At 41.8% G+C, this 19302-nt stretch overlaps 1 protein-coding gene across 1 annotated transcript; it reads right to left on the reverse strand.

Annotated features, from left to right (window-relative positions):
• Nucleotides 1-17236: 17236 nt before the first annotated feature.
• On the reverse strand, nt 17237-18145 carry LOC126503962 (taste receptor type 2 member 3-like). Its single transcript, XM_050145927.1, has one exon. It carries the CDS (start codon nt 18143-18145, stop codon nt 17237-17239), a length of 909 nt encoding a protein of 302 aa, XP_050001884.1.
• Between the last annotated feature and the right edge of the window lie 1157 nt (nt 18146-19302).

A 19302-nucleotide genomic window follows, 5' to 3' on the forward strand; every position in this document is an offset into this window, starting at 1 on the left:
TTATTGTTCTGCCTGAGGAGTTAGAGTGGGCAGATTTGGTCTGATTCAAAGTGACCTCTTCTACTGTGGTGGTTTGTGTTGTAAAACCGCAGGTATTTAAGCTTCTGTGTTCAGCTCCAAAGGTTAAGGCAGAGAGGGAGGGGCTAACCACTCTGGCGGGCGAGTGGAACAAAGTGCCAGCGTGGGGCCTGCGGGTGGCTTGGGAGCCGGGGGACCAGTGGCGGCCTTGGCAGTGCCCAGGCCGGGCCTGATGGCGCTAGGGCGGGCGGGCCTGTGCGCTGTAGGGACTGCAACTGGGTGCCGGGTCGGGGGCAAATCTGCCCCACATTGGACGCCAAAATGAGGTGGCTTAGATTAATGCAGACAAATTGTGATAAGTATATACAAGTTTAATGAAAAAATCAGACTCACAAAACCGAGGTTCCCGCGGAGTACAAGAAACAGGAAGGGAAGCACAGGCTTCTGCATGAGCAATGCAATTTATCAGTAAACATTCGCCAGAGGTGAGTCCGCCCCCTCAGGGGCGGGCCTAACCCTACAAGAAACACCTTACACATGAGAGAGAGAGAGAGAGAGAGAGAGAGAGAGAGAGAGAGAGAGAGAGAGAGAGAGAGAGAGCCTTGCCAAGCAACAGTCAATCAGGAATTAGACTTTGTTGAGTATATGCTATTATCTGCATACTATCCAGTAGACCTCCTGACCTCCTGTTCACTCATAACAAAAGCCCATGGGTTCCATTCCCTTTTCTCAAGCCTTCATTTTCTCAAGCTTATTCTACCTGTTGGCCTCTATTGGCCCTGTTCAAGTCTTCATTACCATCACCATCCTTTCATGAAATCATTGCCATAAGACTTATTTAGACATTTTTTGCATGACTTACTGCTTCTGTCTCAAAGTCCCATGGAGTCATTATTACTAATTTTATCTCACAGGTGAAGCAGTGAGCTCTGGGTAGTGGTGATGGGAACCTGGGTTTTTAACCCTCTCTCCAACTGAACATTACTTAGAATGGCAGTCAGATTTTCACAGCAATCTGTGCAAAATTCTGGTGGCTCTTTTTAGTGAAGACCCTAGAAACAAAGTCACTGGGCACGCTCAGCAATTTTTACGACACCCCTTAACTGAGCACCAATGTGCTTTAGTTGGTTGCCTCCTGAGCTGTGCATCAAACTCATACACAGAGTGACAACATGCTCCCTATGAGCAATAAAAGGCAAACAGCTTTCTTTATTACCGAGACCAGAAGTCTTCTCATCCTGACTAACTTACATGGGAGAGTCTTAAAACACAGAGTTCTGGGCTCTATCCCCAGAGATAAGAACTCTGTGCTTGATTATGCAGTTCAGATGAAACTGGTACAAAGGTGGTCTTGGGGACCACTGACCCAGAAAATCAGAAAACACAAAGGATGGACCAGTCACTTTGATTTCTGGCAATCTAAAATTTTGTAACTGCACTGGGGTTAGAGGGCAAGTGACCTTGGAATGACAATCCAAACAGTGATAATAACTACTCACTATTTATTCATCTTTGTGTGGATGATGTTGGAAACCTGCAGGTGAAGTGTAAAATTATAAACTGCAAAGCCCAAGCCCAGGAGGAATGGTGAGTGGACATTAGGAGATGCTTCTGGAAGCTCTGCACACAGGCTCATTGCTGTACTCCCCCCTCTCATTCCCACCACCCTCCCCTCCTCACCTCAAGTGAAGGCAGCTTTGGGTTGCAGGATGACACTTCAAAAATCAAACAGAAACCAGAAAATCACTTCTCTGGTTAGCATCTGTGGAGCAATATGTTTACCACTTCTGTGCAGCTCAGAGTCTCTGCCAGGAAAAAAAAAAAAAAGAGGGCAAGGGCTCTATTCATCTAATTACTTCTGCAGAAGAAAAATGTGTTAATTAACTGACCTTAATAATTTATATGTATCTCCACTGAAGGATCATTAGCTTTGCATGCGAGACCTGGTATCTACATCAAGGGTCATTGGAACACCCCCACAGCCTCATTCTGGAGAGATGATCTATTTTTGTTTTCGCAGGAACAAATCTACCACCCCCAACATGATTGAAGAATCTTTCTGCAAATTATGGGTTGGCTATAATACCTTGATTCCTTCAATTTTCCTCAGCACCTCCAGGGGACGGGAAATATTTTTAGAATCACAACAGCCTAACACATTAATTGGATTTCATTATGCTGGCTGCTGATTGGAACATTATACAGTAAAGGTGAATGTGACTATGTGTGTCCTCTGCAGACTTCCAAAACAGAAAGAGGAGGTACACCAAAGAGGTTTGCTTTCAGGGGCAGTTATTAGAATCAGTCAAGTTACAGATTCCCACCAAACAAGTCACTGCATAGAAACCTGCCAGGCAATTAGTTTCACAGGCCTTAGCTTTAGCAGATACTCTAAAGGAGAGAAGGGATGGAGATAATCTTATTCCCAAAATAGTGGGGATCCCTAGGCGCATATATAGTTTATATTTTGCAGTTTTGGTCCACATACAGGAAGGGGGAATGAATCGTGATGCCTTTTCACTGAAAACAAAGCCGATTTTCAGAATCATTTATGAAACACACCAGCACCATATATGGAGACATACAAAGACGGAGGATGTGGGTTTGTTTTAAAGGGGCTGACAGCAGCTTTTCTAGTCTGTCGGCGTTGACAGCAGAGATGCAGCTGGTCATGTTGGCAGGACAGAGCACCTGCCCCTTGGCAGCTCCTCTGGCCCCTCCAGCCAAGGCTATCACTGCAGTGTGTGGCCACAGCTGAGCCCCAGAGACAGCAGCAAAGCCAGAGGACACCCACCAAACAAGAGACTGTGCCAAGACCCAAGAACATTGCCAACACAGGATCTCATCCAGGGCTCCAGGGTGCTATGCATTGCATCGCTGCCTCTCCTCATGCATAGGTTCCTCGTGTCTCAGAAAAGGACCTTATTTGGAAATAAGGTCACTGCAGATATAATTAGCTAAGAAGTCATGCTGAAGTTAAGGGGGATCCTCACTCAGAACGTCTCCATAAAAATAAAAAAAAAAAAAGACATACAAAAATACAAAAAGAAAAGGACACAGAGGGAAAATGCGATGTGCCAGTGTGGGTCTCTGCTACTTGCTGAAAAGTCAGCACCAGCCAGGAACAAGGCCTAGAGCGGATCTTCCCCTCGCACCATCTGAGGCAGTGTGGCTTGGATGGCATCTTGATTTCCGACTCTAGCCTCTTGAATCGTGCCTGTTGTTCTAAGCACCTAGTTTCTGGTGATTTGACCTGGTACCCATAGCAAACTCATGCAACTAGGCCAAAGACAAAGCTTGGGTGGATAGCCAAGACTTGACTCCAGGCACTAGAATCCAGCTGCCATGGTTCAAAGCCCAGCTGTCAGGCCTGCGACAGCTTGCCTAATCTTCAGGCCTATTTATCTACCCATGCATTTATTAGGATGCTTGCATAGCACCTCTTGCTAAGCGGGTTTGCCCTGAGGCCAATGAGATTATGCTAAGGATGTGGTTAGCCTCATGCCTGGCAAATGGTAAGTATTCAGAATAGATGAATTATCTACTAAGAGGGTGCAGGATGAAATTAGCCAAGGAAGGGAAGCTGTGGCTATCTGTCTGCAATCCTTTTCCTCCCATGGTTTCCCCCCATGCTCAGTGACTTCCAGTAGACATTTCCATCATGGTGCCTCGAGTTATTCCGATGCACGACTGAGTCACTAACACTATAGCTCCCCTCACATCCTCCTCTGCATATCACTGCCTCTCTGAATCACACCTGACTTTCAAATCTGGCAGCTTCTCTCTCTGCACCTTGCTTACTGGGTACCTTCTTCCCTTTGCACCCACCTCCTCACTCAGAAGGAAAATGTCTTTTCTTCCTTGGCCTTTCCTATGGCTGAATTCACTGTTAATAACAAATGTTCTTGCTCTCTGGCTGTTTTTGGCTGGAGTAACCGCCCATTGCAGCTTCTCTTCCATTTTTAAAATTCCCTCTCACCCGACCTGCACAGAACAGCCATCTATAGATAAAGACAGTGAATGGAACCTGGAGGCAGCTTTTCCCACTCATACCTAAATATCATCAATTCCCTTCTAACCCTAACCCTCCCACAGCTGACAAAAATAAGCCTTTCAAATGGAGAATGAGGTATAATAATCCAACCACTCGCCATGGCACTAAAGGAGTTCCGTTCCCATCCCTGCATGAACCTGTATGTGCAAAGCAAGAGGGAGACCTTCCTGAGCAGTGATCCTGTTCCCATTGCCTTCTCTGCCCTGCAAAAGTATTAATTGCACCGCTCCTGGACAGAGGTGGAGGACCCGGATCATTGACCTGCACATCCATGGAAGGAAACTCACTTCACCCAGCAGCTCCTCCTTCCCTCCGTGGAATCACTGTGAGTCACCCTTTTGGAATTTTCCAGAACTTGTTTCAGAAGCAGCCTTCAGGACAGGCTTGAATAAACAGTATTACACAACGCTGTGGAGAATGAAGTTCTCAGTGTTCATCAACATGTGGACAGTTGGTTTTGTCTGCTAGGGCTTCTGTATTTTTTGTGGGGGAGGAGCCTCTTCCTTATCACTTCCATATGAATCAAATGATGTAATCTAATAAAACCAAGAGGGAGGAAGGAGGGGGAGAGAGGAAGGGAGAGACGGAGGGGGAGAGAGAGTTAACTAATGTTGCATGGCATGATTCTATTCTCTTGTCACTTGTGATTAGTCCAGGAATAGGCCCATGGCCTCAAGTGGACCAATCCCTGACTCTAACCCTAACTCTAACACTATCCTTTTAACATTTAGACCTGAGCTTCTGGGATAGTTAAACCGGAAGGTTGTTTGTTTCCATTCACTATCTTCCTTACCACACCAAGAGCATTCCCTGCAGGAAGTGAGGTACAACAGAAGTGAGGGACCAGAGACAGACACAAACACAGGGCCGCACCGCTCAAGGCAAGCTTCAGGCCATACCCACCCCACAGCGCACTCAACACCTCTGTTTAAGAATACTTCTTGCTGAAAATTTCCGTGGGAGTGCTAACACTCGCATCCACGAGCTTATTTGCACCTGTGTGGATGTATTGATGGTTAATGGCCCACATCTGTTCTGTATTACTGCTTGTTCAGCGCCAGTGCTCAGCAGAGGAGCCCTGACCCGTCAGAGTGGGCGGCTGGCGGTGCTAAACAGGCCGTGGGTGGCAGCCTCTGTTCTCTCTGTACTCTGGTGGCCTCTTCAGCGCTGCTGCCTCTCTTACTTCCACCTCAACAGAGACATTAAAAAAGCCTGAAAACTCATTCTACCCTGGAAAAAGCGAGAGGAGAACTGCAGGGGCTGAAGTAAGCTCTTTACTCGTTATCTTCTCCGTCCCCAGAGAGACGCTCTGCAGCAAGAAAAATGCAGAAGATCCTGTAGACAAATGTTGCAAGAAAAGTCTAGAAAGAAGACATATATCTCTATATAGAATAATATATATATATATATATATATATACATATGAGAGAAAGAGAGAGAGAGAGACAGAGAGATTTGAAATGCATACACGTTTGGAATCCCCAGGATAGGACTCATCAGTTTCCTGGGAAGTTGGCGGTACCAATACAAGGAGGACAAATGGACTTTTACCTTTCTAGAGTGACTGAGTTTGAGTGGGGTGTTTCTGAGTAGCCCAAATGTGGTAAGTTCAGTTGTGTCTGCCAAAACTCACACATTGAAAGTCTACTCCATTATGACACTATTTGAATTATCTGCCTTTGGTGGAAAATTGGGTTAGGTAAGGCCATGCAGTTAGGCCTCTGTGATGGGACTACGGTCACTTTAAGAAGAAATATGGGAGACTCTGCCCTGCCCTCAGCCCCACTTCTATGTGAATACATACTGAGAAGGTTGGCATCTACAAGCCAGAGAAAGGACTCTCACCCTATTCCATGCTGGCACCTTAATTTTGTAATTACTGGGTCTGAAACAGTGAAAAAAATAAATTCCTGCTATTTAACATATGTAGTCTATTGTATTTTGTTTTGCCTTGTAGGGCTGACTAGAAATCCTGAAGCCAGGAATCTGATCCTGAAGCAGTGGAATAAATTGAAAATGGTGAGAAGGCAACGATTGAATCCATCTCAGGTTTCTAGACCTTCATCTGAGAGCAAGAACCCCACAAAAACAATGCTAAGTGGCCAAGAACCTGAGACTAGAGAGATCATAGGCTCTGGGGAAAACCCACTACTGTTACTCTGCTAGAGGAAAATAGCAGTACAATGACTCCTAAAGAAGTATTGCTATGCCTATAGAGCAGAGCACCACCCAACCCTCATCAGAGCGTCTTCTTCTTGCAGTAGATGGCAATTAGCTAAAAGACCCATGACTAGACAATGTGCAGAGAATGAGAGTTTTTGGAGTACTCAGCCCAAGATGCAATGTCTTTGTCAGTCGCTTGCCCCCCAGCCAAAGGCGCAAAGATTGACCTGAAAGAGGAGGTGAAAAGACTATACAAGCTAGAGGAGAGATGATGGATGATTCCAAGCAACGGTGTCTTCTGGGCACAACAGCGTGGATATACGTATGAACTTAAAGAGACCGTGAAAGCATGTACAAGACCCACACAGGTTTAAACCAGAAAGGAAAAAAAAAAAAAGACCCAAACACTGAGAAGGGAATATGAGCATAGAGTTCCATCCCTAACCAAGAAAGTATTATAATTGATGGCTGCTAGGAAAGGGAAAACCAGTTTTCTTCAGTGGAATGTCACTAGGATACCATCCATCTCCAGGGCAAATCCTGTGCCTAGAGCAGATGCCCAGCACAAAATGGCCTCTATGCTTTGCTTTGTTAGTCTTTTAGTTTGTTTGTTTGGCTTTTCGTGGAGCTTTTTCAGAAAGTGAACTAGAAAGGATGTGAAGTTAAATGGATAGAAGGGAAGGATCTGGGAGGAGCTAGAGGAAAATAAATAATACAGTCAAAGCATATCATGTGAAAATATAAATATTTAGATTTCAAAGGGAAAGATAGAGACAGAGTGTTAGCCTCTCTCTGGGTTATACTCAGTTACTGAACCTCATGAGCCCCAAAGTATCCCAGGCCTTGACCTAGTGATGAACACTTGGTAAAAATACAGTGTATTGAGTGCGCCCAACAAAACAAAAATCTGGATTCTCAAAACAGGTGGATGTCACCTTATGGCTTCCTATGTCAGCCTATCTTTTCTCCCCTTGCCCAGATTTTAAACTCCAAAAGGTAGGGTAGTTCCTCCACGTGAGACAGTAAGTTTGCCCACTCTTTTGGGCAGAGTGAAGACAGCTTGACTTATCTGGTATATGCTATTGAGGAGGTCTGTCACTGGCTCAGATTACAGATCTGGTCCCTTGTGACCCTGCTCACTAAGGGTGTGATCATTAGGTTCTCAAAACAATAAACACATTGATAAATTAATTAATTAATAATAGCAAAATGATCTCAAGAAATACTATCAGGGACCTTGTTATGTAAATGGAGGCAAATAGATATATAATTGGAATTTCACCATATACTTCAGGCCAGATACATGTAAATGTGTGTTCTAGTCAAGCTTGTAGCACATGTTCATAATCAGTTACAGGAATTAATAGGGCCCAGTGATGAAATTTTTATTTAGGCAACTGGGAGAGAGCAGAGGGGAGATAACAGCTCCTTATAGGGCACAGCGTGACTCTCAAAAGTGCCAGTGGCCTATAGAAGTGTGGGAGACAGACTAGTGTAACAGGGTGACCACTAGTTCTGGGTGGGGTGATGCACCAAGCTGGAGCCCAGCACTATGGGGGTGCCATCATGTTATCACTGTAATTACTGTAATGTAAATATCTGATATTGGAAAAGTTGGCGTACTTGTTTTCCCAGCTCTGGTAATGTCTGCCTGTAGCAGTGTGACATTTCCATTTCTATCCCTGGTTGTGGATCTTACTTGTCTCATCATTATGCTACCATCATCAGGAGACGGATCTAACAGTGGCAGCTCAATCACTGTGCAGCGGCAGAGCTAGGGTCTTGGGAATTTCACCCACTGGGAGAACCATAAAGTGCAGAAACAAACCCAGGGGAGGCATCTTAGCTCTGTTAATTCCCCAAAGCAATAAAAGGAAAAAACAAAAGGCAAACTGAGGCTGAAGTTAAGTAATAGATAATAAGCAAAGTTCGTGGGTCTGCTAAGGAAGATCACCTCACCAAGTTCCTGCAAGAAATTGACCTGAGGTCTGTATGTCATACATATAGATAAAAACTGAGTTGTGTGGCAGATGCCATTGAGATGGGAGAGATTATGAACGAAAACTGAGCAAAAATACCATTCTATGTGAAATACATCTCAACCACATTAATTTGTTTCATTGACTAAAAACTAACTAAATCATGCTGCAGGATGATAGAATGCCCCCAGCTGCATCTACAGGACCAGACCTCAAAGAAAACCATGGACGTAGGGTTCTGTGAGCTTTCCTGCTTGGCAGTATCTATGAAAACATCCACACGCCATGGTCACTTACCACTGTCCTTGATCACATTGTAAAAAGCACAGCTGGAAGGCATTTCTTAGACCTCACTGGACTCTGACTCCTAACTTTCTCCTGGCTGGTTTTCACCTCTTTCAATGGTTCTCAACTGTCCTAAGCCCCTTTAATACAGTTCCTCGTGTTGTGCTGACCCCAACCATAAAATCATTTCATTGCCACTTCATAACTGTAATTTTGTTGCTGATAAGAATTGTAATGTAAACATCTGATATGCAACCCTGTGAAAGCATCATTTGATCCCCAAGGGGTCATGACCCCACAAGAACCCCTGATCTATATCTTTTCATTGCAATAAACCTTAAGAATTAATTGAACATTATATCTTTCTTTAAGTCCTTCTTGCTAATTATCAAACCTCAGAGTGACCCATTCCCACCCTTGGAACTTGAAATTTATAAGAAGCCTCCAAAGAGGGTTTCAGTCTTCTGCTTGCTGGTCTTTTGTCTCCTCTTGGCACTCTCCTGACCTTCTTCACAGGCAATCTAACATGATTATTTTTGGTGCAGCATAGTTCTTAGCTTGTGTGTCTTCCTTAAAGACTCACGATTATTCCTCCTGCCCTATAGGCGCTGCGGCCTAGGCACCATCTCACCTGCCTTTCTAGGCTCATCACTTACCAGTTCCTCCTCATTCTTGAAGCCTCAGAGATTCTGAGTTCCATCTAGTTGTTCACTGCAGTTCATCCATTGGCTCCAGACATGAACCTACCTATTCTTTCTGCCTGGAACACTTCCATTTTATTCAGTTAAATTATATACATTCTTTAACTCCACATATTCTATAATGTATTAGCATTTTGCACAGCTAACTTTAATCCATCCTTTAAGTCCAAATAATCAAATAATTCAGAAAACATTCTGTAACATATTGAGTTTTCCAAAGATGACCACAATATCTCTCACTGCACATGTTTTTGTTTTTTTTTTTTTTTTTTTTTTTTTTTTTTTTTTTTTTTTTTTTTTTTTTTTTTTTTTTTGAATCCTTGGCTGCCTGTAGATGGGCTTTCCATGTTGTGAAGAACCTCAGGTCACATGGAGAGGCCATGTGTAGGTGCTGCAGCTGACAGTCTCTGCCCAGGTGCCAGACATGTGAGTTGGGGCACCTCCCACAATTCCATTTTCCAGCCGGTTGAGTGTTTCTGGCAGAGATCCCAGACACTGCATCAGAGAACTGACCTCAATGCGCCCTTTCCAATTCCCTGACCCACAAGATACTTGAGCATAACTAGGTGGTGAAATCACTCCGGAGGCATGCTATTACACAGCACCAGTAATTTATATACCTTCCTTGATTACCCAGGTGCTGAGCCGCCTGCCATTCCCTGGATTCCCATGGTATCTCGAGCATCTCCCATACGAATGCCCATACAAACTGTCATCACAGCTCACCCATCCCTATCTCACTTTAGCTATTAACCCAGTGCCGGTACAGATCCTACTCATCTCAGATACCTCCATATTCTCAGTAATTTGCAGAATGCCAGGCATAAAAAGTGACTGTCCAACACGTCTTCAGTAAGGGAGTGCTATGCTGACTTCTAGAAGCATCAGCTTTGGATGAATACTCTCGTCTGACATGCTCTCCTCACAGGAAAGGGCTGCTGCTGGGTGAGATGAGGGTTAACGCAGGCCCAAGCTCTGTTCTATTATAAAATGTACATTCTGTCTGTGAATTTTTTATGAAAGGAAGACAAGGTCTGCATATGAAGAGATACTCAGATATCAAGGGGGTTAGGAGGCCTAGGGTAATGCTCTAGGTAGCAAATGATACTGTGGAGTTCAGAACACAAAGGGACTCTGGAAGAGAAACAATATCTGACTGACCTTTATCTGAGGCATGGGATTAATTATTAACCATGGAGCCTGATCCGAACCTTCTAAGGATGGAGTTGAATTCTGATTTCAACAGGGGTTTTTATGATGCTCAAACGATTTAAGGAGAAGGGCAAGAGTGTCATCCAGGGGCATGGTAACAAGATCAACGTATAAGGAAGAGTGGAGCCTGTTTAGAGAGAACTCAGTATTTTCTTCAGAGAAACTAGACAAGCATAGAAGTGCTACAGTTCCTCGGTCAAACAGAAGCCTAAAACCATCTTATGCAACTTTATTTCTGATTAGAGCTACAGATAATGCGTTAGCATTAGCTTTCCCTGGATTAAAAACAAGGATCTCTCTCAACACAATGTTCAAATCAATCAGACAAGAGAGACTAAAGATTCAAAGTAAGATTCCCTTAAACAGAAAGTAGATTCAACAGCACCTGTATTGTCAGAAAAGAATACTTTGGAGATGTTTCTCTGTCCAAAACTGAGGCTTCATTCTTGAAATATCAATGTATAAAGACAATTGTTAGCCAAATAGCAAATTCTGACAACTGAAGCATGAACAAACTCGTAGGAAGGCATTTCGTGGTCAGTGGACAGAGGTCTTATGGAGGTTTGCAATACGTCTTTAAAGAGTAAAAAGTGAAATTTTAGTGAATTTTGATGTACTATTCTAAATACTTTGATAATGCAAAATTCAATAAGGGTGACATATACAAAAACATGAAATATGCAAAATGTAAATATATTCATGATATAGGATACATACTAATTTGAATAGTATTTTTTAAATGTCGGAAAACTATTTTTCTGAAATTTGAATACCCTTGAACTGTTTTATCTGGAGCCTACTTCAACTATTTTATCAAATAAAATTTCATAGCAAAACCCAAACTCTATTGAACTGATATGTGGCGGTATAGAGTCATTTTCTATAGCAAACTTAATTCTTTTTAATTAAATTTCTTTCTCTACTTCCCAACTTAGCTGAGACTCAAGACCATGGCAAAATCCTGCCACCCAGTGGCAAAAATTGTCATTCTTTATTCTGAATCCATATCCGAATATACATTAGCTATTTGCCCTTAGATCACTGCTTTAACAGAACAAGTCCTTAAAACACTACCATGAAGAAGTTTGACAATGTTGGGCCCAAGGTTTCAGAAATATTCCCACTTTAGGAGAGATATTGTAGCTTTGTGCACTCTGGGGGGGGGTCTACTGTCATCATTAGAACTTTGTTCTGCTTTCATGAGTATTACTAAACATGAAAATATAGTCATAAGTGGGTGATAAGGGCATTTTAATCACCCAAATACAGTAGCATGTTAGCATATTAACCATATCTGCCTGTGGGAGTCATTCAAAGGGAAAAAGAATCAAGTTTTTTCTCTTGCCTCAAGTCTTTGAAACAGGCATTTTTTTCCAGGGTTTTTCAAGTATTTTTCGTGTAACTAGGCAACAATTTTATGATTATTCATAGGTGTGTGTAGTTTAAGCCTATGCATTCATATGTGGCAGTGAACTCTCTATGTGTGCCTATTGAGACATGGTAGCATAGGATGTCATCTAACCACTCTCTACCTTATTACCTTGAGAGAGATTCTGTTATTGAACTTAGGTCTAATGACTTTGCCTAGGCTGTCTGGCCAGCAAAATAGGGGATCTTCCTGTCTCCAACTCCCCCCTCCCCACCCATTTACATGCACAGGCTACAAAAACTTAAAAGAACATCTGGCTTCATTTTGTAGGTGCTCTGAAACTACTAAGAACATCGTAGAGGAAGACTCCAAGATATTAGCACAGGCAATGGCAAAAGTACATCAAATTAAAAACTGAAACCAAACCCCAAATCTTCTAGATAGCAAGGGAATAATAAAAAGAGCGAAAAGTACCCATCTGACTTGCCCTATTGCTGCTGCTGCTCCCTCCATTGATAGCAGAGCCAGTGTTTCTAAGCACTCATCATGGAAGAGAGACCACCCGTGACTCTTCTGGACCTTTCTGGGCTCCCAGCATTGCCAGACTCAGACTGAAGTGCCTTACCCTTTTACTGAGTAACTACCATAAACTACTATAGTCAGACAATGAGAAACAGCTATCCTGAGACTACTCCAAATACCCTGTTCTTAACATCTGAGGTGTGATTTGGCATTATTATTAATATAAAATCCAATATCTACCTATCTGTTTGCCTGGCTACCTGCCTGCTTATCTTTCTAATTATCTATCTATCTATCTGTCTGTCTGTCTGTCTGTCTGTCTGTCTATCTGTCTGTCTATCTATCTGTCTACCTATCTACCTACCTATCTATCTACCTATCATCTATCTATCTATCATTCTATCTATCTATCTATCTATCTATCTATCTATCTATCTATCTATCATCTGTCTGTCTGTCTAGAGAACATAACTAAACACATGTCTTGGCGAGATTAAAAATTTTCAAAAACACACAAAGTAGGATTCTATAATGAATCTCCAGGAAACCATCATACAACTTGAAACAGTACAAACTCAGGCCAGTCTTGGCTCACAACCTTGCTTCACTCCCATCTTCTTTCACCATTCCACTTGTTATCATATTTAATGTATCATATAATTTCATAAGTAATTATTTCATAATATTTCCCCAAAAGATGTTTTAAAATAAAACATGGGGATAAATCCAATACAACATCTTTAATCAAGGATCAGTGATATTTTGATAACATGATCTGGTTTATATTAAAATATTTTCCTATTTTATAAATGCTATGCTTTTGTTTTCAATATACATATTTGTATTGCATTTGAAGGAGATAACGATTTGCTAATATTTATTCCAAATTTTTGTTTGACCTTATTATTCATTCCTCTTTTTCATGCTGTTGCTGGAATACAAAATTACTTTGTCAGACATCTCTTGCTTCGGAAGTCTTCATTTTCTAACTCAGATCTCCTGTCGTGTGACTGCTCACCACTAGGTGGCAGTCTACACTTTCAGTTTTGTCCTACTTGATAAACGAAGAACCAGTAAAATTGCTCTTCTAGTTCCTGAAACTCAATTTAATGAGTTTTTTTTGGGGGGGGTGGAAATGTCAACAAAAATGTATCAACTAGTTTTGATAATAGAATTAACATATTATCTGACTTTATCTCTGAGGTCTAAGTTTCTTGCTCCCTTGACCCAATGTATGTATTCAAGTACCTATTTGTGATTAATTGACTGCTATTATATATTTGGCACTAGAACTACATTGTAGCATGGCTCCTTATTTCAGGGAAATTAGAAATACTTGTCTAGTGAAGATAAAACTAAGCACACACTATAGGACAATGTACAAAATAACACGTGATAATGCTTTCATGTCCTGAATGAGAAAGGAACAAACGAGAGATATATAGAGTTTGACGATGCCTTTGAAGGTTTCTTAGACACAGAAGAGCGGCACTGATGTTGGTAACGACATTATGCTTCAGAACATGGAAGGAAGCATGAAGAACATCAACATCAGTGAGCAACAGAAGCAACCGCTCAGGATTCCTTTCAGCCTTCTGAGATGGAAATATTATGAAGTTCTCAAAGACTCTCTCCTTCGATGCAGATAGTTGTCCATGTATAATAAACTTTTCTCCACATGAATTAGATGGGATGTATACACTGTTTTCAGTTCCCAACACAGTTGGGAGGGTAACATGTAGAAAATGGAAACTCCATGGCACTGAGGTTTGTATCTCTGGGCCTTAAGTGATGTGGTTCCTCTTGAGTACCATTTAAACCACACACGTGTACCAGTGAGATAACTGAAGAGTCTTTGCAGCTCAAATTTTCATCAAATGACAGGTAACTGCATGAACTCCTCTGTAACTTAGCAGGTGCATAAAATAGGATTTAATGTTTTTTTCTTTTAGAAGAAAAATCTACAGATGAGTTTTTAATGGGGTATAATAATTGCTATGCTCTTATTCTGTATGCTTGGACTCTTAAGTTTTTCTCCATCAAGTGAACAGTTTTCACGTTGGAGATAACAGGTGTGACAGAAAAGGAGCAAAGCTAAACAGCAGTAAAGAAAACATGGCTCAGCAGAGTTAGATATTCAGACAGGCAGGAAATGATGAGAATTATCTGCCAGGACAATAACTGGCAGTGTGAAATGAGATGGGAACTCCTAGAAAGTTGTTGGGAGAAGAAGGACTCAGTACTGAAAGTCAGACATGTGTCCGTTAATCACTCAGACAGGTATGCAAGGTAATCTCTGCGGCGATCATGTGTCATCACAAAGCAGACAAGGCGACAACCACAGAAGAGGCAAGGAGGAGCCTGATTTCTGTTCCTTCTTACTGTTCTTGGATGGGCAGTGGGTCTACCCTGTTGGACACACTGATAGTGAAATTCCTCTTCTGTCTTTTCTCACACTACAGGCTTGAGTGAAAGGGCAAGTGAGCAGAACAAATATAAAATGTTTGGGTAGGAAGAATACTGTCTTATGTGGGAGATGCTCTCAAGAGTCAGCTAGCGAAGTTGTCTGGCCAATGTGTAGTGACTTAAGGAGACTTAGGAAGAGTTGTGTTTCTCTTCTCAAGGGAAGAAGCAGAGGATCCAGTTGAAGCTTAGAGTGGAAACCACTTCTTTCACAAGAACAGGAGAAGAGAGTCCAGTTCTGTCTCAGTGTCTGAATGGAACAAGGTAAGTTTGGATTCATTTTAGGAAGTCATGCTTGCTACACACAGAATATAACTAAAGTAAAGTTTTTTTTTTTTTAACACACAATCAGTGCTGTAAAGAAAAGGAATCTTTTGATCACTCTCAGAAGTACTGATCAATTCAGGGTAAGTATGTCTACAAAGCAAATCTGTAGGTGACATAGATACCTCTGGTAGTGACGCTATCAAGCTATACTACACTGAATTTGGCTGTGCTCCACTAATCCTGAGACTGGCAATCAATGTTGCTGATGCTCAAAACTTAGTAACGACGGGCCTCTCAAGTGCACCAGCCCTCCTGTTGAGAATGTCCCAAGCATATTTATTACACTATGGTGCCCTGACCAACTTTACTCAAAGAAAGACTTAGCTTGCCATTTCTTATCATATCAAGCAATCACAATGCACAACAACATGCTACAGCCGAGAGCACCATGGCGATTACCATCTGTGATCTTTTCTAAAGATCAAGGGAAAATGCCAAGCACCATCTTCTCAGCTGCCTTCTTCTTCCACTTCCACCTGCACATACCCCTTCATTTTGGCATCCTCTAGTGTATCACACCTCCACAACCTCATTCGGTCTTCCATCTTTTCTAACACACAAAGGTGCTCACCAAGTTAATGTAACTACTTAGCAACTCGTGAGGTATAAACCCATCCAACTTGTCCTTAGAAATTAAGTTCTTAACTACCGGGACTGTAAAATACTGGTTCCCAGTTTGCCAAGAACTGGAACCGTGACTCTTTCCTGTTCTGGCTGCGGTACAGTGAGGCTGAGACCTGTCAGATGTAGTGTTCTCCTAGATGTTCTACTGGTGTATGTGTTGGTAGATTTTACCATACAAGTCGAACTTTCTTTTTTAATTTCTCTAATAAATTTCAATTATTTGATCTGTCAACCGCGGTTAAGCTTATATCCTTTCCAGTCTGATCATATAATTCCACAAGTAAAGTCACCCTGCCCTTTTCTGAAGCCTGTAGTGGTGTGTGTGTTCCCAAGCTACCAGCACTTTGGAATCAATGGAGATTTGAGGGCGCTGCCAATCTCAAGTGCTTCCTGGCCCACTGAACCTGAGCCCTCGTACTGGGACTGGCAACCTGACTTCACACACATGCTTCAAGAGTCCAGTGTCTGCTCAAACATGAGAAACTTTTTTTTTTCAGAGAATAGTGACAACATTGTTAGGATATATGCAAATTTTTATCTGGCAGTAAACCGTTGTCCATATACATACCTAAGTTTCTCTTCATCCCCAAAACTTTCAATCAAACATAATTACAATTTGTTACAATTAAAGTAAGAAATACAGTTTTGGTTAGGAGTCAAAGAGGATTTCTCAACTTTGAACTGTTGTTCCAAGCCATGGAAGTTGTTTCAAAGATTATTTTTACTCCTCAAAGCAAATTGCAAAATTTATATGTTAGGTCTCCAATTCAGTTCCTGCTACTGTACCCAGACCAGAGTCCTAGTCAGGGATCAGGTCTGGTCCTGTAGGGACTGTTTCCTTTTGAGATTTTTATTCGACATTCTCCTTCACGGTTTCTCTATGGAGTGAGTTTGATACTTCAGAAGCTTGAAAAATACATCTTCATTTTGCAAGGACTAAACAAAAACAGAGATCCCTGTTTGTTCTTGTTTGCTCATGTACACCAGCTCAAATGGCACCTGTCCCTCTCTATCCTCTTGAGGTCCAAAGTGGATGAGACTTTACCATGTCATCCAGGAGAGCTGTGGCTTCACCTTTAGTGGGCAGCATTATCACACCATCTACATTCTGCTAACGAATCTCTTTTAAAAGTTAAGTGCATCAAACAAAGAACTTTTTTTTGTTTTTGGATCTGTCAGGTCTTGAACTGAATTCAAATGTTTTCCCCTGTCTCAACCAGAAGATCCCCAATTACCTGGAAAGACAGACAGCAAATGCCAAATATTGATTTTCACAAGGAAGCCTCAAGTCTTGCTCTAAATTCTAAAATAAAAAGTGGTACTGCAGAGAAATTAATAGTTATTAACAGAAATCACAATGTCTTCAGTACACAGTTCATGAAAGAGTGATTAACCTCTCCAAGATAAAACAATGGTCTCGAGCATCCTGGGTAAGGCCTGGGCGGAAATGAGAAGGAAAGAGGGCATGGAAAACGAGAGTCCACTGGATTAATAGCCGGGAAACAAGACAGTCCCCTCTTCACTCTTTCTTCTTCAGGCAGATCATTCTTCTGAATAAGTCTTTGAACTTCGAATTACTCAAAATGATTATGACTGAATGGCCAGCTGGATATGCTGCCATGACTTCCTTCACCACAAAGAACTGATGACTTCTGTACGGAATTCTAAATGTCATGTTTGCCATGAAGGCAGCAAAGTAAGACACAAAGAAACAAAAGAATGTCGTTACTGTTTTTAATGCATTTATGTGGGCTTCTGTTCTGGCATTTGACATCTGAGATCTGCCTTGCATCCGGCACGTGTGCTTGTAAAGAGAAACAAACAACATAGAGGTGCACTTCACAAACACAGCGAGGGGAAGTAATAAGGCCAGGTTAATGAGGAGCAAGTCATTATTTTGCCTTAACTTCATATCACTAATGTTTAGATTTGCGTTTCCAAGGACATACCCATCCTCAATTAAAGGGAAACCTACCTCAATACTCACAGTTGCAGTGCCCAAAGAGGCCAGCAAGCTGCCCAGAAGCAGCCAAAATATGAACTTTGAAATCCTGAATTTCAGCCAAAGAAACCAGGACTTAGTGATGCCCGAAATCTTGAGGCAGTAAAAGACAGAAAGACAGGTGGCAAACCAAAGGCCAATCGAGCTAAAGAACATCCAAATGAACATCATATTGGAACCATAAATATTTTTCTCATATGCAAATGGGAAGAACACAGAAAAGAAACTCTGTGTCATCAGCATCATCTGCAGCCCGAGTCTGGACAGCCCTGTGCATATCAAGAGGATCTGTAGTATCAGGAGTTTTCCGCTCTTGGCCAAGTCATAGCCATTCACAATGGTAAGGAATCCATTCACTGTAGTCCCTATGAGGAACTCTGTAGTCATGATGACCATGTGAAGAATAGCTGGGAAAGAGAAGAACATGATGAATCTCGGCGTTTCTCTGGATGACCACAGGCCCTTCCTCCTGAGGGTCTTGCACAGCACACAGGAACCCCGAGTCCCAAGCAATCTGGCTGGCTGCTGGAACCTGGATTTCAGTAGAGTCTTATGCATACTCTAGTATAAAGAAGAAAATTAGCTGACTTTCTGAACCGGGTGCTCATCATGTAAAACTAAGAATGCAAATCCAAACATTTGAATGTAGGCTGATTCTTCCAATTATATACTTCAAAAAGAACTATCATGGCTGAACTATTCTGCTTTATAATTTTATCTTGTGAAAAAGAATCTGATTGTGAAGATATTTTATTTCAACTACTGCTATTATGTTTTTTGTCTTTCATTTTTTCCTAGTGCCCAAGACAACAATGGTAGGATATATGTTTACTTTTTTTATTGTAGCAGTTTTCCAATCTCAGATGTTACTTGTCCCAGCACATTTTTGACTTATAGTATTTCTGGAAAATCTTAATAAATTTTCTTTCCTTTATTCAAGGGTAGGACAGAGGAAGGAGTCCGGGAAGGATAAACAACATTGAAGATGTTTGGAAAAAGTCATATGGAGACCTACTAGTGTATAAGCTTTCAAATACATATACCTAAGTATGAACATACAGCTGAGTTTAAATGGAGTCAACCCTATCCAGGGATAATGTTCTTGCCAGAAGCAGCAGGTTACAAAATTAAAGTCCCCAGTTCCAGATGTGAATAACTTCCCTTGACTTGTTTGTCATACAGGCCACAGCAACCCACCAAACAATATAGGTTAGCGCTGTTGCTTTTCATTGCTACCAGACCTTGATGATAAGATACTGTTGCTGGGTTGTTTCCAGGTTCTGGCTATTACAAATAATACTGCTATGAACATACTTGAACAAATGCTTTTGTCATATGATAGGGCATCTCTTGGGTATATTCCCAAGAGTGGTATTGCTGGATCCAGGGGTAGGTTGATCCCGAATTTCCTGAGAAACCGAAACACTGATTTCCAAAGTGGTTGCACAAGATTGCATTCCCACCAGCAATGGATGAGGGTACCCCTTCCTCCACAGCCTCTCCAGCAAAGGCTATCATCAGTGCTTTTGATTTTAGCCATTCTGACAGGTGTGAGATGATATCTCAAAGTTGTTTTGATTTGC

Source organism: Alexandromys fortis, unplaced genomic scaffold (genome assembly GCF_014885135.2).
Source record: "Alexandromys fortis isolate MF-2015 unplaced genomic scaffold, M_Fortis_MF-2015_v1.1 scaffold_34, whole genome shotgun sequence".
Lineage (NCBI taxonomy): Eukaryota > Metazoa > Chordata > Mammalia > Rodentia > Cricetidae > Alexandromys > Alexandromys fortis.

Coding starts and splice junctions, on each gene's coding strand:
- LOC126503962 (XM_050145927.1), bottom strand. CDS start 18,145: ATGTTCTTCTCTTTCCCAGCTATTCTTCACATGGTCATCATGACTACA.